Source organism: Balaenoptera musculus, chromosome 7 (assembly GCF_009873245.2).
Source record: "Balaenoptera musculus isolate JJ_BM4_2016_0621 chromosome 7, mBalMus1.pri.v3, whole genome shotgun sequence".
NCBI classification, from domain to species: Eukaryota; Metazoa; Chordata; class Mammalia; order Artiodactyla; family Balaenopteridae; genus Balaenoptera; species Balaenoptera musculus.
The window spans coordinates 86,204,746-86,230,122 of NC_045791.1; the positions used below are offsets into that span (position 1 = coordinate 86,204,746).

A 25,377-nucleotide genomic window follows, 5' to 3' on the forward strand; every position below is an offset into this window, starting at 1 on the left:
GGAGTTTTTTTTTTTTTTTTGTCAATTCTTTTGAAATTTCTCTACAGATGATCATGTCATTTGTGAACAGAATTTTATTTTTTTCTTCCTTCTCAATGTGTATACATTTTATTTCCTTTTCTTGTTTTATTGCATTAGCTAAAAGTTATCAGACTTTTAAAGTTTTTTAACTTTATGAATTTGGAGAGAAATAAAATTGTTTTTATTTACATTTCCCAGGTTATTCATGAGACTGAGCATATTGACTATTGGGACCACTGATGAGATATGAGCATATTCTCATTTTTCAAATTTTTTGTCTTTGCTTATTGATTTTGCAATAAATCTTCATATATTATGGATCCTAATACTTTGTTGATTAAATGCAAGCTATCTTTAAGAAAATGACTCTCCCTACCTAGGAACATGGTATTTTTGCCAGTCTCTATGACTTTAAACAATTTATGGTGTTTTTTCCACAATGGTATTAAATGTTTTGTTAGATTTATTCTTGAATATCTTATAGATTCTCTTGCTATTCTCTAGACTGAACAAACATTAAAACAAGTAAATATGATATTCAGAGAATGATAAATTTTATGAAATAAAAAACAGAGGGAAATAATAACATGTTTGGAACAGGATAGGGAAGACAATTTTAGGCAGGTTAATAAACAGTCTTATATGACAAGGTTATATTTGGACTGAGAACTGAATGGTGAAAAGGTACCAGCCTTGTAAAGATATGGAGGAAGACAGTATCTAGAGCAAAGTAGAGTGGTAAGAGTTGTATGTAATGAAATCAATCATGGAGAGCCTTGCAAACCAGAGTAAGGAGGTCAGATGAGTATGGACTTGGGATTTGGAGCTTTGTTCTTCTCACTGAGGGACCACTGAGACTGCTGTCCTTAGAGATATCAGCTATTTCGGCTAAGGATACCCAAGACACATGGGATATATCCACTCCTTCATAATGGGTGTGACCTCTCCCCTCAAACTCCAAAACTACAGCGTCAATATTTTCATTGTACACTTTGACTGATAGACACATGACAACAGCAATCATGCTTCATCTTCAAATTCTAGTGGGTTGCTGTAGAGTAACAGTGGGCTCTTGCCAAAACTGTTTTTATTAATTACTATTAGTATTTATATTACTACAAACTCTTCATATACTAACACAGCATCCTGGATTCTGCTTACTAAAGCGATCTTTTCCAAAATCCAGACAGAGTTCTCCTCTGCTCAGTTTATTTGCAAAGAATGTTTATTTATATACTCATCTGACAACTTGGCTCCTGGCCACTATCAAAATTCACCCTTCCATTTAAAAGAGAGGACAACCTTCAAAGCTAACATATATTTAGCTACATCTGTGTGGGTCTTCTTGCAGTTTCCTTTCACATGCTTCTTAAAGCCCAGTAGCCAGTTTCCTCTTCTGACCCAAAGCCACTCCATCACTGAGTGCCATCATTGGGAAAGCTCCACATCCAATTCAATGTGCTGCACAGTGAGATGATGATATGCAGTGATTATCACGGACTGGTTTATTAACCCTGGTGCTATGATTGACAGATTAACTCAGTTCTTAGCTTTCCTCCAACAGTGTTCATCTGAATTGAAAAAGAAATGTATTAAAGAAGGCAGTGTAGAGGAAAGCATTTAGGGAAGGCAGGTTTCTTCCCCAAAGGCAAAACGTATTTGGAGGTTTTCAGTGAGGTATGAGAAGTGAACCATCATGGTAATCTTAATTCTCCACTAAAATGTTATTTTGAAAACAGATCTTTACAGTGCTTATTATAGATTTTTTTCCCACCTCCATATGACTCATTGCCTTAAGGGGATTTGGAAATGGAAAGGACCATTAGCTCTTCTTCATCTTCTACCATCAACAGAGAAGTTCTTTCATATGTCCTTAAGTAGCTTTCATTTACATGATTCATAGCACTTCTTCCAAACCCTCACAACTTCACAATACTCAGTATTGTAATAGAAAGTTAGGGTATAATTTGAAGCCAGACTTCACAGTTTCTTTTAGCACTTACTGTGTAACCTCAGGCAGGTTATGTAACATTTCTGTGGCTCAGTTTTCCCTACTTTAAGTTTTGACAGCAGAGTTTTTTGGATCAATTGATTGATACACTTAAAACAGACCTTGACATATAACGAGTACTCAATATATGCTACCTGCTATTAATATTTTTCTGACAAACACCCTACTTTTATCTATTAAATATCACTCTTTAAAAGTGACCTTATTGATTACTTCACAGCTTACATAGGCCATCAAGCCTGAACACTCTCATATTCTCATTCTTCTTCTTTTCCTTCTAACTTAGGCGCTACCATTCTTCCTTTTTATCTCCCATCCTAGGAATTATTTTTCCCCCAAAGAATGATAAATCCAGCTGTGCTCCAGAACCTGGTTAATTAATTATTCTCTCTCTTAAATATGCTCAACATTTCCTTCTAAAATGACCCTTTAATTCTGGCCCATAAATATGTCCAAATCTCTTATTTAAAAAAAAAATTCCGTGGTACAGACACTTTGGATGACAGTTTGACAGTTTCTTACAAAGCTAATCAGTCTTAAAAAATCGTCCAGCAATTGCACTCCTAGGTATTTTACCAAATGTGTTGAAAACTTACATCTACACAAAAACCTGCACACAAAATGTTTGTAGCATCTTTACTCATAATTGCCAAGGATTGGAAGCAGCCAAGGTGTCCTTCAATAGACGAATGGATAGGGAATTCCCTGGCGGTTCAGTGGTTAGGACTCCATACTTTCACTGCCAAGGACCCAGGTTTGAACTCTGGTCAGGTGACTAAGATCCCACAAGCCATGCGGCATGGCCAAAAAAAAAAAAAAGATGAATGGATAAATAAACTGTGGTACAGCCATACAGATGGAATATTACTTAGCAATAAAAAGAAATAAGCTATCAAGTTACAAAAAGACATGAAGGAAACTTAAATGCTAAGTGAGAGAAGCCAGTCTGAAAAAACTACATACTGTATTATTCCAACTATATTACATTCTGGGAAAGGTAAATCTATAGAGACAGTGAAAAGATTAGTGGTTGCCCGGGGCTGGGGAGGAGCAGGGAGGAATTAGGTGGAGCAGAGAAAATTTTTAAAGCATGAAACTACTCTGTATATCATAATGATGGATAAATGACATTATTTGGAAAAACCTATACAACTCTACAACATGAAGAGTGAACACATGTAAACTATGGATTTAGTTAATAATGTATCAAATTGGCTCATCAATAATAACAAATGTACCATGCCAATGCAAGTTGTTAAAAGGAGAAATTGTGAGCTGGAAAAGAGAGAATATATGAGAACTCTCTGTGTATTCTTTCTTTAAACCAAAACTGCTCTTAGAAATAAAGTCTATTTTTTAAAAAAATCTTAAAGTTTATATAAATTGTTTCACCGCAGCACCTCGGTTAGTATGGTTTTTATTAATAACTTGGAGAAGATGCGTATGTTTAGCAGGGGGCAGGAATCTTGGGGGCCATCTTAGAATTTTGCCAGCCCCACTATCCTATCCTATGCTGTCACCTCTCAAAAACACCTTTTGTGACAAAAGACTAAAGTTGTTGTCCCCTATACTTCCAAATTGGGCTCTTTTTTTCTCTTTCCATATGTTCACCTGAATTACTTTATTTACTTCTACGGTTTCACTATTTTTTATACAGTGTTAATCAATCTATCCTACCCCGTTAACTCTTCTGGGCTCCACATCCATATTTCTAGCTGCCTCTTCATGGTATCCATTGGAATTTCCAATAGCTACTCAAGGAAAACTAATTAATTCTCCCATACACACTCATAAAATAAGAACATGATTCTCCTTGCCAACTTTTTCTCTCTTTGAATGAGATCATCATTACTCAGTTGCTCAAAATAGAAAAGTTAGAGCTTCAGCTGATATTTACTGAAGGCTTAGTATAGATCAGGGACTGTCTTAACTTCTTTACAAGTATTAACATTAATCTTCACAACATCTCTATGGAGAAAGTATCAATACTATTACTTGAAAACCCTAGTGAAGAACCTTTCCCAGGTGTTATATCTAATATGAGGTAGGGCTAGAGTCAAAACTGTCTGGCTCAACACCTAAGCTTTTAACCACTGTGCTATTTTTCTTTCCCCATGCCCACTTTGTTATCAAGTCCTATCTATTCTGCCTCTGCAAGTCACTCAAACTCATCTCCTTATCTCTAGCTCTGTTGTCACATCCTTAGTTCAGGATCTCATAGGATATTTTTCTAATCTCCAGACTTAGGTTCCCACATACAACTCTTGCCTATTTCAAATAACCTCTACATTCCAGTCATATCAATCACTTTTGAATGGAAATGAAGTGTTTACTGCCCTGCTTAAAATCTTCCTATCCAAACGTTGTAGCCTGCCATACAAAATCTTTCTCTATCTGATTCTTGCCCACATTTTCTGCCTTGTCCCTTTGTTCATAAGTAAATTTGTATCATGTCTCCCATTGTACCCTTTTCTTTACCTATCTGTCTTCCCTTCAATACTGTGAGTTTCTTATGAGCAGGAATCTATATAGATTAGTGCTTGGCATGTAAAATGGACTCAGTAAATATGAATAAACTATTTAGAATCTATCTTTCTTTGTTTCAAGATTCATATTAAAAGATGACTTCAAGAGGAGCAAAACTGGAGTCAGCCTGTGCTCAGAGCTTTAGCCCTGCCCTGGCAGCTTTGAGATCCTAATCAGACAGGTCACATCATAATAATGCAGAAGCCCAAGACATTTAGCAACATGAGAAATGAGAAACAGCTCAAGAAAACCCAATGAAGATCCAAACTGAGAATGACATATTTCCTAATGATCAAATCTAAGTTTGGTACACTGAGACGTATTACCTCTCCTAGGGTAGAATACCTTTGACGACATTAAGTAACATTGTGAGTGATGGCAGCTACAAGCGAGGCAGAAGAAATATTGAAAGTTAGCCTCAAAGATCGTGTATAAAGAATACCTTTGAGAAGTAACAAATGTGTGTAATTTCCCCTATGCTGTTGACATAGCAGACAGCACTAATCAATAACAGCAGTCTTTTCTTGAAGTACCTGGACCTTATCTCCACAGTCTTTCTCAACAGCCAGGCCCTAACAATTGATCTGAGTTGGCATGAGAGAGAAAACCTATTTACCACATAGCCTATAAAAGAAAAGAGCTCTGTGATGAGAATCATAAGGACTTGCTTCTCCTTTGGGTCCTAACCATGAACCAGCTAGGAAGTCACTTCAAAACCCTAGGCCTCATCACCCTTATCAGTAAAATTTGGAAATAGGAGTGGACTTTCTCTAAGTTTCCTTTGTGTGTCCTAGCCCTAGATATTTATAATCTTAAGCAATGGGAAGCATCTATGAATAACTGGAAAAAACATGACTATCACATAATTCTAAGAAATGAAGTTACTCATTGATGTTATAAAACATAATTGTTATCTTTTTTCCTCCTTACAGAGCTGCTGATACTAATTATAAGATTCTTTGTCCAATGGTTAAAAAGGAAAAAAAAAAAACTTTAAGAAATTAAATGAAGAATTTATTTCTGTGACTGAAAATACCGGTACATACCATATAGTTCTCTCTATATGGTGTAGACACACATGTAGTTAATAGAAGATATTTCTATCTGTTGAGATTAGGCCCTGGGGTGTCTGATTCTCCATTTCGTGGATCACACCAATACCTTTGCTCAAACTGGTGTATGACTATGTTCATTTGCAAGTGTTTGGATCCACAGCAATGGTTTTTTACTCACACTGCTTCACTGTTGACCCCACCCCCTACTTGTTTTACTGCCAGATAAAACATCTAACAGTAATCTACTTATAAACTATAGTACAGGGCTTTGAGTATGACAACTCAAGTGCACTAATGGACTATATAATAAACTTCATTTTCTAACTGCATGATTCACATGTTCTTTCTCAAGTTGTAATTAACTGGTACCCACAACTGGTTAGTTTGGCAATATCTCTGCTTTGGCAAAACAAGCATGGTTACTTTCTTGTGGTTACCCTTTTACAGTAAATTCTCACGTCAGAGAACTTTCAAGCTTTCTGTTTTGCCAAACTTGCTTCCTTCCTGGTTTACACTTCTAATAATTTTCATGTGCTCCTTCTGCTGAATCCCGAGGGTGGACTCCTGACCTCCTTGCTAGAGGTGCGAAGGATGCCAGGGTTAGTGACTGCTCTGCGGTTCCCCAAAGCTCCTCCTCCCCAGAACGTGACAGTTCTTCAGATGCCAAGGTTGGGAAGCAGGACAGGGGACACTCCTGGGGTGCAGCTCCGAGGGGAGGAAGCCGAATTCTGGGGGCTAAAGAGGACACGCAGGACACCTGCGTGCGATGCGGAGCTTGGACCCTTTTGGCCATCCCACAGGCTGCTCAACCTGCCCCCTGCTTCTGTCTCCCGCCGGTCTGTCCGGCGCGGGCCGCTGTCCACAGTGGGAGGTGCTGAAAGCAAGGAGAGGGCGCGGGGGCGGCGAGGCGGACAGCTTCTCCGAGCGCCCCCGTCCTCGCTCCTCGGTTCCTCCAGCCCTCCCCTCCTCCCGCAGCCATGTTCCACGCGCGGGGAGGGGCTGGGGAAGGGGAGAGGGACGGGGGATCAGGGCGGAGGGAGGCTGCTCTGCCTCAGGGAAGGAGGGGATGAGAGTTGGGGAGAGCAGCGGGAGGAGGCGGCGGCGGCGGCGGCTAGCGAGGAGCCAGCGCTGGGTCCTGCAGTAGAACTCCCAGGAGCCACCATCATGGTGAAGAGGAAGAGCTCCGAGGGCCAAGAGCAGGACAGCGGCCGCGGCATCCCCTTGCCCATCCAGACCTTCCTGTGGCGGCAAACCAGGTGAGGGGCGCAGAGGGCGCACCGTGGGCCGCCCCGGGCTGGGAGCGCTCCTGGGGCCGCCTGGGTCGTCGTCGCCGCTGCCGCTGCTGCCGAGGCTGCGCCACAGCCTGCAGCTCCCTCTCTGGGGCTGGAAATCAAGCCTTGTGCACCCGCTTAAAAACACGCATTTAAAAAAATATTTCAGTGAAGTTTGACGACCAGCAGGTTGGCAGCTGTAGAATAAATATATACATTATTTAGGGGGTGAGAGGGCAGAGAGCCTAGGGAGAGGGGGCGGGGAATTAGGGAAGATAATTATGACTGGCTGTGCTCCTGTGTCCAATCCCCCCTCCATCTCCTGCTGTAATTCCAGCCCGGTGACCTGTTGTTTTTCCAGCTCCTGTTTGTTGAATATCTGCTATGCCCACTTGTTAACCATTTTTGCTCGGATTCAGCTAGTGTAATCTTCCTGGTTAAAGCCTCTGAGAAGAATAATTTTTGATAAGAAATTTTTTTTTTCTTGGAAAAACCTGAAACCTATTTCCATAAACAGGACACAAGGTTTCCATTATTATTATTATTACTACTACTACTACTATTATTATTATTATTATTATTATTATTATTACTATTATTTTAGAGATTTATCAGATAAGAAATTAGATTCTGAAAATCATATGCCACAAGCTGTGTTCAGTTTTCAGTTTTTGAAATGACGGTACACATGAGTAATGCAACGCTTCTGACCATTGGTGATTTAGAATCCGATTAGGTAAAAAGTCTTCAGAATAAGACTGGATACAGAAAATGTAGAAATCCACAGCTTTTTCATGTATGTAATTACACATATAAAAGCAAATGTCATCAGCTGTTTAATACCTGCTCATTAACAAGCCATAGGGAGACGTGAAATTTGTTTCATAGCACTATGTTTTATTCGTTGAAAATATGTCATAAGGATGTTCTAATAATAATTTTACTTGTGTTTAAAGCAATTATTTCTATTAATTTTTCAGTGCATTTTTGAGGCCTAAACTGGGGAAGCAATATGAAGCCTCTTGTGTGGTATGTGATATTCACCATTTAATGACTATTTGCATATACTGTGTGGTAATTTGAAAGAAAGAATTTAAATTGTACTGACTGTATAAATTCACTCAGCAAATATTATTGAGCACCTACTATGTGCCAGGCACTGTTCTAGATGATGAGATAGAGCAATAATCAAAACAAATATAGAGTTTGCATTCTACTGGGAGGGGGATAGGCCACTCATAAATGAGTAAAATACATAGCCAGCCAGATGGTGATATGCACTATGGAGAAAAATTAAACAAGAAAGGACATTAAGGAGCACTAGGATGGAGGTTTCATGTTAGAAGTAGTGGATAGATAAGGTTTGCCTGCTAATGTGACCCCTGGACAAAGATTTGAAGGAAGGGAGGGAGAAATAGCTGAGGGCAGAGCAGAGGGAAAGCAAGTCTAAAGACCTAAGTGGGGAGGGGTAGAGCAGTAGAAGAGAGTGTGGGAAGATAACAGAACAAGGACAAGTATAATAAGTCAAATCCTTAATCAACAAGATCAAAACTGTTATATAGTGGAAGCTCATAAAATGAGAGCCTATGACCTACTCAAAGTAATATGCAATTCTGAACTTTTATGTCTTCCATTTTGTGTGCAAGTCTGAAATGGACGATATGAAATAATTATGAAAATAATGCTATTGATATTTATGCAAAATACAGTGCCCTTGTCCTGAGATTCTAAGGGAATCCCATGCCTTACAAGTTGTCTTTTTACAAATTGAGAAGAAGACACAAAAATGTGAAGCAAAATTAAAATGAGCTTTTCAAAGACTTCATTAAAAATTGGAACTCACATAAAGGTCTTTACATTGCATATATTATAACCTAAAAGTGGAACCCTACCCATTTGGATATTGCCATGATATTTGCAAATGACCTTCTAGTAAGGACCTCTGAAATGTGTTAGGGCCACACACTATTATGGAAGCCAATTGGAAAATTAAACACCTCTCCCCATACACACACATACGTGCACAGCACACGCTCAAATAAGAATTTTTTTTGTTACATTTCCTGCCCTTCAAAATTGTCACAGATATTTTTTTAAATCTAACTAACTTTTTAATAAGGACCTTTTAATGGAATTTGTTGTACTTAGCTCAAGTTAAAGTAATTTGACACCTGAAATCTCTGAGCCTTCCTCAAATCATGCTTACAGTTATACTAGCTTAAAATAACCCTGACTTTTCTCTGTTCTTGGCAAAGATATGTCTGACATTTTAATGTTGTCACACAATATCAAGTAAGTCCCATTCATAGATACAGATAGATAGAGAGTGATGTAAGTATAGAAAACAATTTCCAGGTTTTAAAATTACAAAAAGTTATATTAGTAACATTTAAGAAGAAAATGGCATTAAGTATCTAAAGCTTCCTGAGATTATGAAATATATAACTCATCCTCTGAAAGTATATTCATCAAGACTGTATAAATTCTTTATAATCTTTTAATGTCTAACATACTCACCCTTTACTTAATGAAAACTTAGATACCCGAGGGCTGAGGAATTTAAAAGTATTTGCATCTGCCTTTATCTGGTTTCTTTAAGAAAATCCCAAAGACTACATCTCTGATTGCACTCCTTGCCAAACCCCAGCATGCCTTTCATTATGAAGGTGAATGTATTTTCTTTTCTTGAGTCAAAGGTAAATAGCTTTCTTTGGAGAATCTCTGTATTAAGCCATATTTTTTCTCAGATATCCTAATAATTCCAATAATACAGCTTGAGCACTTGGGACTGGTATTATGACCACTCGGGGAGAGCACAGTTCTCTAGACCATTTGAGACATCAAGTAGCAAGCAGGTTCTGTTCATACAAGTCAAATGTTTATTAAATTTAGTGTGATATTTGGTAGCTGCAGTTCCCCAGCACCTTATAGTGATATCCTCCTCCACCTTCAAAGAGAAAAAAACAACTCAGTAGGTCAACTTGTTCTGGGGCTTGGGGGTGGGGTGCTTCACTTGCTGAAAGTATCCCTGGCCAGGATAGAAGATTTAATAAACCACCAAAGCAGAAATGGCTTATTTCCCTCCTCCCTCCCTCCTTTCTTCTTTCCCTCCTTTTCTCTCTTTACTCAACAGTTAGATGAACAATCTTTATGGTTCTAGGCATTATGTAAGGAGTGTCCTGTGCCAGATCATTGCTAGGGACATGGAATATCTCAGAGACCCCAAAATCAGATCTCTTGAAAGAGTTGGATCTTATTTTACACTTGTTGCCCATTCACATAAATTCTGTCCCTCAAGACACTTTCGCAAAAGACATTTCACACGGTCTGCAGTTGTGATAGGTCCTTTCAGTGACCCAGCATCATTTTATAAAATATTACATCCAAAACCTTCATACAGCTAAATGTGTTGTTGTACTCTTTTTGACGGGAGCTTATTTTGGTGGAAATAAAAATCATTTAATAATTCAAGCCATATACTTTGGATCAAAAATGTGAAAATGGGTAGATAATAGGAAATTATCACTGACTCATTTCATGTCAACATATACAATGAAGTGCAATGTGAGGGCACTCTAAAGAATTTGGTCTAGTGATATGTATCTTTTCGGGTATACAGTACCGTGTTGTCTATTTTTTCACACATCAGAATCTCTAATTTCTTATTTTACTTTTTTTTTTTTTTTGGTATCTACAGTCCTTTGAACGAGTGTTGGTAGAAAACAAGCTGCATGGCCTCTCTCCGGCCCTCTCTGAAGCCATCCAGAGCATTTCCAGATGGGAACTGGTACAAGCTGCCTTGCCTCATGTCCTCCACTGCACTGCAACCCTGCTGTCAAACAGAAACAAGCTAGGTTGGTGCTCCTACATTCCTTCTTCATGACATACCATTGTCCTCACTCATGGTAACTCACAATAACACTCACAGTAACAACCTGTGTATCTGACTATTTTTCCAGGCACTGGGCACACATTCTCATTTAATTCTGACAAAATCTCCCTCCCATTGGTGTCATTGTTATCTCCATTTTACCAATGAGGGAACTAGCTCTCTTTCTTTTAGCTTTTTAATTTTACAAGAATATGTGAATGTATTCTCCTTTTAAACATTAGAGTGTTATAGAGAAGCTAAAGACTCTCTCTCACCTGTTCAAGATGAGTTCTAATCAGAGTTGTCCCTTTGTCCTCCCAACGCCTAAAGCAACCACCTTCATGAATTTGTCATATTCCCCTCCAGATCTTTTCCCAACTTTGTGGTATTATGTGTATGTGTGCATTGCATGCACATACATATTATTTTTCTTGTTTAGATTATTTTGCAGATTGCTTTTGCCACATGGCATTATGTCCTAGCCATCTGCCCCAAGATCTTCTCCATCCAGTTCCTTCCCCTCATTTGGGTCTCTGCTCAAATGTTACCTTTATAGAGGGGTGTTTCCTAATCACACTGTCTAAAACGGAGTAGTTGTTATCCTCAAAGCCCATACTCTTAACTACTATGCTGCTTAGTTGGAAATATATGTGGGTATCTGACTGAAGAGATGTGATGCATGCGGTTTCTTTCCCTGTGTCAGCATATCATTCTGCAGAGATTGCAGCCAGTTAGAAAGTCCCAAAGCAAGAGTGCACCCTTTCAGCAGTGGCTGTAAGTGGTGTAGAGAAATGCTAGTGTCTCCCAGGAAATCAAGGCACAGAACAAAGCGAGGATGTTTTTCCCACACCCAAGGTTGACATCCGTTGTTCTGGTCACAGAGTTTGCCTTAACCTAGCTGTGTTGTTGTCCCATGCAGGCCACCAGGATAAACTGGGTGTCGCTGAGACAAAGCTCCTTCATACCCTGCACTGGATGCTCCTGGAGGCCCCCCAGGACTGCAACAGCGAGCGTTTTGGGGGCACAGACCGAGGCTCCAGCTGGGGTGGCGGCAGCAGTGCTTTCATCCACCAGGTGGAAAACCAGGGTTCTCCAGGGCAGCCTTGCCAAAACAACTCCAATGATGAAGAAGAAAACAACCGACGGAAGATCTTCCAGAACTCCATGGCTACTGTGGAGCTCTTTGTGTTTCTGTTTGCTCCTCTGGTACACAGGATCAAGGTAAGCAGAAAGCTGGTGAGGGCTAAGGGGAACTAGAAGTCAGATGAGGGTTTGCTTCAAATGATATTTCTGTATTTGGCATCCATGTCTTTGTATGATCTTATAGCAAGCCAAGACATGGAGAGCTTTGTTTCTATACTAAACTATTGAACGTTATTTCAAAACCACAATTGTCCTACTTAAAAGTCTTCAGTGGTTCTCCATCTGCCCCAAGATAATACCCAATATATTAAACATGGCACATAGAGTCAACCGTGATCTGGGGCTTAAATCCTGTCTTAACTGATGAACTGCCAATCCCTACTGGCCACCTCATGAGCCAGTTCTGGGAGCCCTGTGAACCACTGCCTGAATATGCCCTTGCTGTTGGCTCTGCCCTCCTTTCCCTCCTCTGTTCCTTTCATGGTTCTTCAAACTTCAACTTTAGTCTCATCATTTCCATGGAGCTTTTCCTCTGACCTTCCCCATGTAGGCTTAGTCACCATCTCCTTTGTATTTCTATAGCATGTTGTAGCTGCTTCTATTATAAGGCAAGATCTGGAACAGAAGTTTTTATTGTGGACTTTTTGATATTTTGGTATACAATCTAAGAATTGCTTGTCAAAATATTTTTAAATGCGTAAAGTACAAAACATAGTATTACATGGAAACAAATTGTATTAAAATACAATTATATACATGTACCCCTTGTATCTGAAAGAGACAATATTATTTTAAATCATAGTGCTACCACTTTCTAGCTGTGCGATCTTGTTGATATTATTTAACCTCTTGGATCCTCCATTGCATAAAACTGTGGATATTCAAACACAGGGTGAATATATATGAAGACATAATACATGGAAAGTACGCAGAAAAAAAAATTCAAGTACATGGAAAGAAATCAAGAACTATTTGTTACTTCTGTGAATGAATAAATTACAATATTCCATCTAAGTGCTCTGATAAGAGATAAGAAGGAATTAATATGCTTAACTGTCCTTTAATAGAATATTAGGATCTTAATCTGATTGACTCTGTTCCATGGCTGGTAGGACTAGAATTGAAACTACCTGTAAATCCCCAAAATGCTTCATATGCACTGGCCACATTGTCTATCAAAATTATCAAAAGATATTAAATGTTGTTAAATTGCTGCTTTAAAAGCATTGCACTTTCTATTTTTAAAAGTCTTTGATAAAGGTTACACTTAATGGAAAGCATTACTTTAACTGAGACGGTCCCCCTGACCTGTGGGATCTGCAGGATCTGGCTCCTGCCCCGCTACCTGGCCTTATCTCCCTCCATCTCACTGGCCTCTCTCTTGTTCACTAAGTTGCAGGCTTCCCAGAGGCTTATCCTCAAACTCAACACATTTGTTTTTGCTTTCAGGCCTTTGCACTTGTTTTTCCTTCTGTTTGAAACATTTACTGCCACCTTCCACTCTAGATTTTCACATGGCCATGTTCTTTTCATCAATTTACTCACAACTCAAATGTTACCAACTCAAAGTATTTCCCTGGTTACTTTAGTGCCACTAGGACATGACTCTACATTTTTTGTTGTTTCCTTCTTAGCACCTATCAGTACCTGAAATTATTTTATGCGTTTATTTACATGTTTGTTGCCCATCACCCCCATCAGAACAGAGGTTCTGGAGCAAAGGGACACTGCCTGTTCAGGTCACAACTCTATCTGGTAGTGTCTAGAATAGTGTCTGGCATATATGAGGCAATCAATAAATATGTAATGAATGTCACTAAATAAACCCAAGTTATCATCAGAAGCTGATCCAGATGCTAAAAGTAGCAATTATACATAGGTTCGTAGTCCCCAAAACAGACAGGGCCAGAAAGAAAGCTCCTTAAAAAAAAAAAAAAGATAGCCTATAACATGTCTATTTGTAGAGAGAGATCCTCTGGATTAAAAAATGTGGAAGTATAGGAGTGGCTGGAATGGCTATAATTTTATTTGAAAACATGCTGAGAGTCCAAGATTTGGAAACAGATAGGCCTGTGTTAGAATCCAGTGCTTGCTGCTTCCTATTCTATGTAGGAAAGACATCGTGCAATTAACTTCTTTAAGCTTCAGTTTTCTCAAGTATAAATTGAACATAAGAATAATTTTATGGAGCATTGTGAGGATTAAACAAATTAAAGTGCTCAACCTGACACACAAAAAGGCATTAACAAATGGTAGTTTTTAGTGTTGGCATTTTATTGCTATTGACATTATGAATTATTAGTAGAAGGGGAGCCAGATCTTCCTTCAGGGGAGACCACACAGATAGTGAGGAAAGCTGGCTCAACGTCCCCAAGTTTTACCTATGGCCTGGGATTGGAGTATTTATAAGGAAGTAAAACAATACCTATGAAACACTGCACAGTGATTAATACATAGTATTGTACTGTAAAAATTACTGTTGGCTATTAATACTAGCATTACTGTTTTATCATTTTATTATTGCTATGAGAGAAATATTGTTCTAGATGCCATAGGGAACAAAAAATATTAATGAGTCAATAAATTTCCCCACAAGGCTTTTTTCATCTGAGCGAGGGCTTTACTTTTATCAGTGTAGTGAGGAATGTACAATCCCTTGATCAGGGTTTCTCAATCTTGGCACCATTGGCATTTGGGGCCAGATAATTCTTTGTCCTGTGCTTTGGAGGATATTTACTGACATCTCTGGCTTCTAGATGCCACTAGATGCCAGTAGTACCTCCTTCCTCCGAATTGTTAACAGCCACAAATGATTCTAGACATTGCCAGATGTCCTTAAGGGCTGGGGAGGGGTGAGAATTGCCCCTGATTGAGATCCACTGACCTAGATCTTTTATTTGCCTGCTAGTTATCAGGCCCTACCTTCCTTATCTGTACTGTACCCATGTCAACTGCTCTCACCAGCACCTTTAATGGCCTTTTCTCCCTATTCTTCCTTTGCATTTGTCCTTCAGAACTCCAGCCCCAGATCAAGACCGAAAGCCACCTTTTCTATCCCAGCCCCAGAGATCTGCATGCTCCTGGGGGAAAACCAGACAACAATCCAGCCTGTTGTTTCTACAAATTGTGGTCTCAAGCTCCGTGTGCTGCCCCACTTGTCAGTCCTTGTCTTGACTCCCTCGAGTCCCCGCTCTGTGCTCACATAGACAATGTTTTACGTTGAGGCTCTTATAGGACATAGTACTGCAGGAGGCATGAAGGGCTGAAATCCAGTCTAGGTATGAGCCTGTGCCTCCACTTCCACACCTCCTCAATCCCTTCCACTTGCTTCTGCTTTCCTCTATTAGGTAAGAAAAGTTTTCACAAATCATTTCTAATTTTTACAAACACCCACAGGAAGGTGGATATCTTTGTCTTCATTTTACCAAAGAAGAAACTGAGGTCCAGAGAGGTAACAATCAAGCTCATTAAGTAACCAAGGTGGGATTCAAACCCAATTCCATCTGACTTTCTACAAAACTGTACTGTTTCTTTTGTTTCTGTGCTGGAACTCTTCTCATCAAGGTCATGAACAACCTTGAGCTACTGAACCTAATCTTTATTTTGCTGTCTTCATTTCACTAAACTTTAGCTGCATTTGAACTGACAATCCTTTCTTCTTGAAGTTTTTTATCCCTTTGGTAGCACCACACTCTGCTAGTTCTCCTTGCATCCCTGGCTATTTCTGCTCTATCTCCTTTGAGAGCTCATCTTCTTGGCCTGCCCCTCTAACATTGTGGTTCTCCAGAGGTGCAACCTAGACCCTTTGCACTTCTCACTTTGTCTTCTCTTTGGAGACCTCCTCTCCTGCTTCATTTACCACGTGTGTCCTAATAGGCTGAGGTCACCTAATTTTATATGTCTAAAGTAGTCTCCTTTCCTAACCTCTAGACCAACTTGTCAACTAGCTTCTCCAGGTAGATAATCTAAGGGCATTTCAGATTTCCCCTGGAATGAGCCATTGTCCTGATGTTCTGTATTTCAGGTGATGGACCCATTCACATAAACTCAAAACCTAGGCGCTTCCTTTGATTACTCCTTCATCCTTACCTACACATTCCACTAATCACAGAGTTCTACTCATTTTGTCTCTTAAATATTTCTCAAATTTACCTAATTTTCTTCAATCCTATTATCCTCCTTAACCCAAGATTTCATCATCCATTGCTTGGGCCTCTTACTTGGGCCACTTTCTAACTGGATTTACAAGTCTCCTGGCTTGTCTCATAAAATCCAACCTCAACACCAAAGTGATCTGTCTAAAATGCAGATCTGAACATATCACCAACATACTTAAAGTAATTTGTTGATTTCTCATTATACAGAGGATGAAACTAGCTCCCCAGTGTGGTAACTGGGGCCTCCATGACCTGCGTGGCTACCTCTCCTGCCTATGAGCTCCAAATGCGTGGCGTCTCCCTAAGAACATAACATACTTTTTTCCAGGCCTATTTCATGCTGGTCATGTCACCTGGAATACCCTCCTACCCTACCCTTCTGCCTAGAAAATTCTTGCTCATCATTTATGACTTCATTCAAGATCTATACTCCTTCCTTCTCTATCTCTATAGTATATTAGACATTTTTATTATTATTTTTATCTTCTTATTATCATTATCTCTTTATCTGTCCATCTCTTCTACTAGATTCCAGATGGTTTGAGAATAGGAATTATCATTGTATCTTGGGTAGCTAATGTAGTGTCTGTGTTTTGTAGGCATTTAATTGATATTTATTGAATGAATTAGTTTACTAATTAGCAAATAATCTAAGTGACTCATCCTTTTGTAAGACAGTGTATAATTCAATGCATTTTTATGCTTTTACTTTATAACTAGCTCAAATATTTTACATGAAATCAATAATCTGAAAATTCTGTCAAATATATTATTAATTTTAGACCAAATTTAATTTTTTAATGATGAACATTTGTTACAACTAAGGAATCTACTTTAAGTGTGCTGCCAACATTTTCTTGATTTGATCCTAATCACTTATTCTTTCAATAAATATTTATTGAGTGCCTACTACATGCTAGGCACTGTTCAGAGTGCTGGAGAAACAGCAGGGGATAAAACAAAATCCAAGCCCTCAAGGAGATTTTTATAAAATTCGTATGTCTGAAGTAAACAACTTTAAAACAGAATTTAAAATAATAGTTGTTTAAGTAGATGTCTCTAAGCTACTAGTAAACACATTTAGAATTGCTTCATGTCATCATGGAAACAGGCTTTCATTGCAAGCAACATTGTGGAAATGTTGATTCTTTGAATTTTTACACCTTCTGGTTTTTCTCAGAACCTTTCTAGACCACCCACCCCACAGCTGTTTGAATGATAGAGTACCTTCTCCAACTACAGAGTTTCTGTTCATGTGTGCATATGTGTATATATCACACTGGGTGACCCATGAAAGGGGATTCTATAAGAGGAATTAGTGACCCAGAGTTTATACATTCAGCCAACTTAAGAGGACTTACAAAGGAGCATATCAACATAAGAACTGGCCATCCGTTCTGCAGGTGTTCAGGTCTAAAGAATGATCAGATTTATTTGGTGTTATTTGGAGACTGTAACATGTGCTCAATTAATCAACAATTATGTATTGATGTTCAAGGAAAAATGCACAGAAGGAGATCTCAACTTGTCTTCAAGAAATATACAGTCTAGTTGGGGGTATATCAAACAAAACAAAATGATAACAGTAACTGTCACTGAGTGGATAGAGCAGAGGTTAAAGGCCAGGATGTCAGTTTAAGAGAACCCACTTCCTGTTGCAATGTCCATTGGAGTTTTATTTGTGCCAGGATTACTTAGAAGAAATGTGGAAAAGGACCAGTCTCTGAAACTAGGAAATTGTCAAAACCAGATCAATTGTGATTTAGCATTCTTCATTTCTGGAGACAAATCTGATGTACTTTACACATGGTTAATTCTCTGATTGCTGGATCAAATACCACACATGATACCATGCAGACTTCCCCATGTCCATTTCAAGGGAAGGGGGTTGCTTTCCCCTTAACTTTGGATCTGTCTATCTAGTTGTTTACTCAGTATAACTAGTTGAATGTCTAACAGGCCTCTCAAACTTAACATGTCTAAAACTAGGCTCCTGATATCCCCAAACCTGTTCCTGCTTCGTCTTGCCCATCTTTATCAGCGACAAAGCCAAAAAATCTTTGACATCTCTTTTTCCTACACTCTACCTCTAGTCAATTAACAAATTCTATAAACTGTATCTTCAAAATGTATCCAGAATCTACAACTTCTCATTTTGCCCTCTACTAATACCCTAGTCTAATGATCTTTCACCTAGTTGATAATAATAGCTCCCTAGTCTGTCCCCTCCCTTGCCCTTTCTCAAACTATTATCAATAGTCTGAGTGATCCTCAAAACATACATCGAGTCATGTCATTCCACAATTCAAAACCCTCCAGTGACTTCTCATGTCACTCAGTAATTGAAGTCCTTACTATGACGTATCAGGCCCTATATTATTTGGAATTCAAAAACGTCTCCAATCTTATTTTTTTCTACTCTTCTGTCATTCGCTTGACTCCAGGCCCGCAGTCTCTTGGCTGTTTCTTGACACACAAGATATACTTAGGACCTTTGCACTTGCTGATCCCTTTTCACAAAATGCTTTTTCTGGAAATATCTACATGGCAGCTCCTTCATTTCATTCAGATCCTTATTCAAAAGTCACCTGCACAAGAAGGCCTTCCCTGGCCTTCCTGTCTAAAACATCAGCACCTTGTCTGACACTTCCCTTTCCCTGCTTTACTTCTCCTTTGCACTGGAGAGCAGGGATTTTTGTATGCTTTATTCACTATTGTATCCCAGAACCTAGAATAGGACCAGGTACACAGTAGGTGGTCTATAAATATTTGTAGAATTAAAGTGGCATGAATTTGACCAAATGCTTTTCCAATACTGACACTAGATGCTTTTCCATCATGGGTACTGCTGTGGTGCCAGGATCTTGGCCTATAGCTTACGGAAGAGTCCCCTCTTTACCAACGTGGAGATTTATTCAGGGATTTCATCGAGCCTTTCCAGTTGAAGCTTCCTTTGAGCTACATTGATTCACCATTTGCAGAATCAATTTTTTTCCTTTTTTTCAATTTCTTTCTAGCTCTCATCCTTCTAGATCAGTGATTTTCAACCATAGCTACACATGAGAGTCACCAGGGGCAACTCAAGAAAACCTCACAGCAATTCTAATTTAATTGGTCTGGTTAGGAGAGGAAGCGGGGCCTGGGCCTCCTAGGTTTTAAAATCTCCCCAGGTGATTATAATATACAAGCCAGGTTGCAAATCACCTCCCTGTGAATTCCTGGTCTCAGTTATGTTCATTAATCTGCAATCACTCTCTCTGTTTCCATCTCAACGTTGTTTTGAGAGGCCGAGTTGTTGAAAATGTAACCTCAGAATGTCATACATTTGTACTTATACAGTTGCATTTTAAACATCTCAGCCACTCAAAATGATGTAATGATGAAGCAGAGAATGTACTCCCTGGAAGAGACCTTCAGTTGTAGATAACCGAATGAGTATGGGTTTTAAAGTAAGTACAATTCAGCAAGTACCTATCATGCACCCAATTCCTAATGCTGTATTTAGCATTGTGATGATGACAGGGGCTGTGGCTACATCTCTGCCCTCAGGGAATTAAAGATTGTTGAGGGGGCTTCCCTGGTGGCGCAGTGGTTGAGAGTCTGCCTGCCAATGCAGGGGACACGGGTTCGAGCCCTGGTCTGGGAAGATCCCACATGCTGCGGAGCAACTAGGCCCGTGAGCCACAATTGCTGAGCCTGCGCATCTGGAGCCTGTGCTCCGCAACAAGAGAGGCCGCGATAGTGAGAGGCCTGCGCATCGCGATGAAGAGTGGCCCCCGCTTGCCACAACTAGAGAAAGCCCTCGCACAGAAACAAAGACCCAACACAGCCATAAATAGATAAATAAATAAATAAATAAATAAAAATTAAAAAAAAAAGATTGTTGAGAAGGCAACAATATAAAATAACATACTAAGAAGGGTCTAACTATATGTTCCTGATTCCATGAAATGCAAGAACAAGAGATGGACTGGAGAATAGAAAGTCAAAATAGCATCTGAGGATATTGCCTTATGAGGGAGAAAGAAGGACAATTAAATCATTAAGAGGAATAATAACAATAACCACAAGTAAAGAGATCTGCCAAGACCCTTGAAATAAAAAGACCTCAATCACTGCTAACAGAAAACAATAATTGTGTGTTTCATGCTCTGCCCAAAGATGCATCTTAATTAATGATTCATTTTGCCTAAAGCAGACCACCGTGATTTCTATCATAATTATGATGATAATTTAAGGCTATTGGTTTACCCTAGAAATACTCATCAGAGTGATGAAGGAATGTCCTGAAGATCAGCCTACTTTGAAAATAATCGTGTGAATGATGTTCTTTTTTTATACAATTTTAGAAGGTTACTTTCCATTTATAGTTATTACAAAATATTGGCTATATTCCCCATGTCGTACAATACATCCTTGAGCCTATCTTACACCCAATAGTTTGTGCCACAAACTATTGGGTGAATGATGTTAACCGTTGCATTGACTGGTCCCTTCAGCCAGTTCTTGGATATAGATCTTCTCTTCTCCCAGGAATCTGACCTCACGTTCCGACTGGCGAGTGGGCTTGTTATATGGCAGCCCATGTGGGAGCACAGACAGCCCGAAGTCTCTGGCTTCACAGCACTGGTGAAGCCCATCAGGAACATCATTACAGGTTTGTGACTCAGACACCCAGTGGGACAGTGTCAGCATACATAGGAGTGAGGGCGATGGGATGATTTGCTCTTAAGAAACCAAGAGGAAGAAAACTTCTTCAGGGAGTTATCTAGGTGCCCCAGGTACAGGGCTCATGTACATGATGAGAAACTCTAAACCAGGAGCACATGCTGTTGAGTTGTATGACTTTGGGTTAGTCATTTAAACTTCCTGTGCCTGTGTTTCCTCATCTGTAAAATAAGGGTCAAAGCAGAGTATTACAAGTACTTACAGGGTTGTTATGAGGAATAAATGAGTTAATATATGTAACATTACTTAGAAGAATGCCAGGCACATAGTAAGTGAATAAGTGGTAGCCATTATTATTTTATCATTATGGTAGATGGAGTAGCAGCTCCTTAACAATCTCGCCTTAGTGGGTTGTTTTTTTGTTTTTTTTTATCAAGGCATTTCACTACAGGAATTGTCCAATGCAATAGTCCTACTGTCGAATTGTAGAAAGAGTACAACATGATAGCTTGAAAAGTGCCTGAAAAGTTCATGCTCCACCCCAGATCTATCTCTTAACATGTATGTAACCTAACCTCCCTGAGCATTTCTATTTCTTTAAAATGGAGATAAAAATACCACCTTATATGGCTTCATAGTGAGGAGTCAATAAGAATGCATATAAAGTGCCCATTTTATAGAGAGTGCTTAATTACATCTATTCCCAGCCCAACTTTTAGCAACAATAACAAAATTTAAGAAGAGATAAATTATGTGGGAAATCTACAGAAGTGTGTGTGTGTGTGTGTGTGTGTGTGTATATATATGTTTATATATATATATACACACACATTGAAGTTTATACAGAAGTATATATATGTATGCATATATACATATATATATAGTTTGTTAACTTTATAAGGTTTCTCTGCAGACAATGGAGGATTATGAATGTAAAAGAGCTTTGTAAAGGGAAGGAAACCATAAACAAGTTCTTACATGCTTTATTTTCCCCTATAACTTAACACAAACTTGCAAGGTTCATAGCATGTTAAGGGATTTTGTAAACTAAGGAGTTGCATATTATTCATATACGTGATAAGATGCTTATAGTGACAAATCATGCTTATTATAGCCATTCAAAAGATGAAATTTTTCATACAGTAAAAGTAGACTAATCCCTCAATTTACATGTATATAATCCATTAACTATTGAAATAAATTGTAAATTAAAGAGTAACAGTCTATCATAATATTCAGATATCAAGGAACTAAGTAAAGATGCCATAGTCAGAAGTGATCTACTTCAGAATCCATGGATGGAATGAGGTTAACACTTGTATAAAAACTAAGGAATCATGTCCCTCCATGAAAGCACCTGAGCTATTCACTTCCCCCCTCCCTTTGCTTCTCAGTGATATTCACAGCGGGTTCCTTACCCTCTGCTTGATGCCTGTGGACTTGAAATGGTGCCCACTGAGGGAAAATTAAACTCAACTTAGCATGGCCAGAAGAAAAACAATGGCACATGAGTGACACTCCTCTGGTCTCTTGCTTTGTGATTTGGTAAATCACTTTGCCTCTCAGCACCAAAGTATTCCAATTCAAATGGGGCCTGTCGTTTTGGCTTCCCATTGATCCTCCGGTAAAGATGGGACTGGTTTGAATCTTACTTCAGGGGCAGCTTAATGTGTTCAATAAAGCACCTGGAGCCAGGTAGCCTGGGCTGGAACCTTTTTGTAAGGGTCAGTGACCTTGGGCAAGTTAAATTCCCTGTTCCTTAGTATCTTCATCTGTAAAATGGGTCTGGAAGTATACCGTAAGTTATTACAGGGTTATTGTAAGTGTTAAATCAGTTGATATATGTAAAACGCTTAGAACAGGACTTGACATATTAGGTACTATGTAGATGTTAACTGTTATAATTTTTAGTATGGCCAATTTTTAACACCTTAACCTATTGAGTTGTACTGAATAAATGAAGAAATCTATATTGATAACCTAGAAATGCTAAGATTTTTGAATTGGTTATGTGATTTATCTTACAACATATGCTATTAAATGTCTTCTTTCAAGGTTTTAATGATCTATTAAAATAGGTTTTTGATTTGAAAGTGGAATGAACTTAGGAAATAAAATACCTTATGTAACTTATATAAACTTACAAATTTGTGGTGGGATTTCATCCATCTTTGCAGCTAAGAGAAGCTCTCCCATCAACAGTCAAAGTCAGACCTGTGAATCACCAAATCAAGACACAAGACACCGAGAGGTGAGTATATTATAATCATGAGAAGAAAGGTGTTCATTCCTTGAACATAGTGTAGTGTGAAGGGTAAGACTTGACCAGTGCTTTATCTCAATGGCTAGCATGTAACAATAAATGTTAGTTATCATTATTCATCCTGCATTAACTCAAGTATCATCTTGTTCTCAATTATTGAATCTCCTAATATTTGCTAGGCAAACCTAATATAGGTACAATAGTACTGCAGCAGTGGGGAAGGAAAGGAGGCTTAAGATACAGCATCCTTTAAGGAAACTAAAGTTTAATGAGGAATCAAGACCAATCCACATAAAACAGAAGATGCGTAATAAAACAGAATATAATTTAATGTAAATTCATCATGCACTATTTGATTCAGAAGAGAAATGAAGACAGGGTAGTTCAAAGCCACATGGAAATGTATACTGTCATTAACTTAATACGTGTTAGATGACCTGCTTTCACTTCCAGTTCAGCATGTGAAAAATACAGTTTACTGCTTTCCATCAAAATTGGATCCTCTTTCCAACTCATGCATCATTGCCAGGAGTAGCATCATTCTTTTCACCCTCAAAACTAGAAATTTTGGAGTCCTAGTGTATCTCCTACTGAGCAATTGCTAAGTATAGACACTGTGATTTATATGCTGTATTTCATCTATTCTAAGATGTACATTTTTTCACTTTTAACATATTTGAAATCTAGTGTATTTCATGATCTTTGGCCTCTTACCATCTCCCTGCCTGGTAGAAGTCTTGATATGATTGTCATTCTTGCAGCATAAATTTGGTCATTTTCAGCATCTAGGTTTGCAGAATCAGGGTCAGTGGCTTAGAAGAGTATGTCAGAGGGGATAGTGAAGCACTCTTTTAAGAAGTAATACTCTTGACACAGAGGAAGTTATTCTATGGAAAAAAATATATCAACAGCTCTGAGTTGAAATTGCTAAATGTGAAAGAATTTTAGGAATACCTACACAAATTTATTTCACTTATATTTTCCTTTTTACATATACATGGGATGGATATATAATCAAAAGCTCTGCATAAATAAGGCTAAGGTAGACCTTTTTAATATGTATAAAATAAAGAAGTTCTCACTGATAAGAAGTGTCCTAATTTAATTAACAGAAATTTTTTCTTAATCATACATAAAATAATGGTGCATCTTATAACTTGAAGACATCTTAGATACAATGAAATACATAAATCCCACATTTCAGTCTCTTTAATCCTCTCCATTTGAATTCTTGAGTCATATTGTTTTTTCATCCTGTTGCTCAGGTGTGCACTGTTACCCCGCTAAATCCAGGTCCTCTAACTAGATTGCAGCTGGAACCACAGATTGGATTTTCTACCTCTAGCCTCTCCTGCTTCACATAAATATCAGTTCATAATGCCTGACTAATCTTCCCAATGCATCATTTATTTATTAACTCATCATTCCACAGAGGCTCATTATATACAAGGTGCTATCCTTTTATTATATCCCTTCCTCCTTAGGAACCTTTAGTGGATCCCATCAACCATCACCTCAAGACCACACTCCTCTCCCTGGCTCTCTGTGCATTCCACCACTTGACCTCATCCTTCTTAGGTGACCCTGATTATCCCTTCAGTTAGTTAAGCACTGCTCCCAGGGGGCAGAGCATGCAGTTTTAGCCTCTGGGTCTCTCCTCAGACTGTTTCCTCCTACCTGTCGTCTATCTAAATTGTATCTTTCTTTTAGGAACGAATTTAGATCTTGACTCTCCATGAACTCTTGTCTAATTACTTTAAACCTACACTGTCCAATATGATAGCCACCAGGCCCATTTGGCTATTGAGTACTTGAAATATGATTAGTTTGAATTGATTGAATAGTCTGAATTGGTGTTAAGTATAAAATGTATACCAGATTTTGAAAACTTAGTATAAAAAATGTAAATACTTATTAGTGACACTTATATTGATGACATGTTGGAATGAAAATTTGGGATTAAACAGACTATATTATTAAAATTTTAATTTTGCCTATTTCTTTTTACTACTTTAAAAATTAGATGTGTGTCTCCTATATGTGGCTTGCATTATACTTCTATCAGATGTGCTGCTGTGTAACCTGTATTTACCTCTCTTAAAACTAAACTGTAAGCTCTGGATTTCAAGGTTCAGGTTCATCCAATATTTTTTTATCTCCAAAAATCTAACATGAAACACACATAATATGTTCATGCGGAAGGATTCTTTGATCAAATTCAGAGGATTTATTTCATCAAATTTCTAGGTGTATTTGTCTATGCATCAAGTTTGAACAATGCTTTCTTACTTTACATATGAAAATAGAAATTGTAAGGGCTAAAATGCTATGATCAGTTTTTGAGGGTCTTTATCTTTTAGCAAAGAATTTTATCTGTAATACTGATGGAAA

The 25,377-nt window shown here is 38.5% G+C and overlaps 1 protein-coding gene across 6 annotated transcripts in view; it reads left to right on the forward strand.

The window, feature by feature from the left end:
* The first annotated feature begins 6,744 nt into the window (after window positions 1-6,744).
* UNC80 (unc-80 homolog, NALCN channel complex subunit) overlaps window positions 6,745-25,377 on the forward strand; it is a 239,477-nt gene continuing 220,844 nt past the window's right edge. For all 6 annotated transcript variants that reach the window (XM_036858465.1, XM_036858466.1, XM_036858469.1 and 3 more), the window contains exons 1-6: window positions 6,745-6,869; window positions 7,865-7,913; window positions 10,582-10,738; window positions 11,675-11,976; window positions 20,589-20,712; window positions 22,901-22,974. In XM_036858465.1, coding sequence (XP_036714360.1) covers window positions 6,778-6,869; window positions 7,865-7,913; window positions 10,582-10,738; window positions 11,675-11,976; window positions 20,589-20,712; window positions 22,901-22,974 — 798 coding nt within the window. In that variant the 5' untranslated portion in view covers window positions 6,745-6,777. The remainder of the gene's footprint in view (window positions 6,870-7,864; window positions 7,914-10,581; window positions 10,739-11,674; window positions 11,977-20,588; window positions 20,713-22,900; window positions 22,975-25,377) is intronic.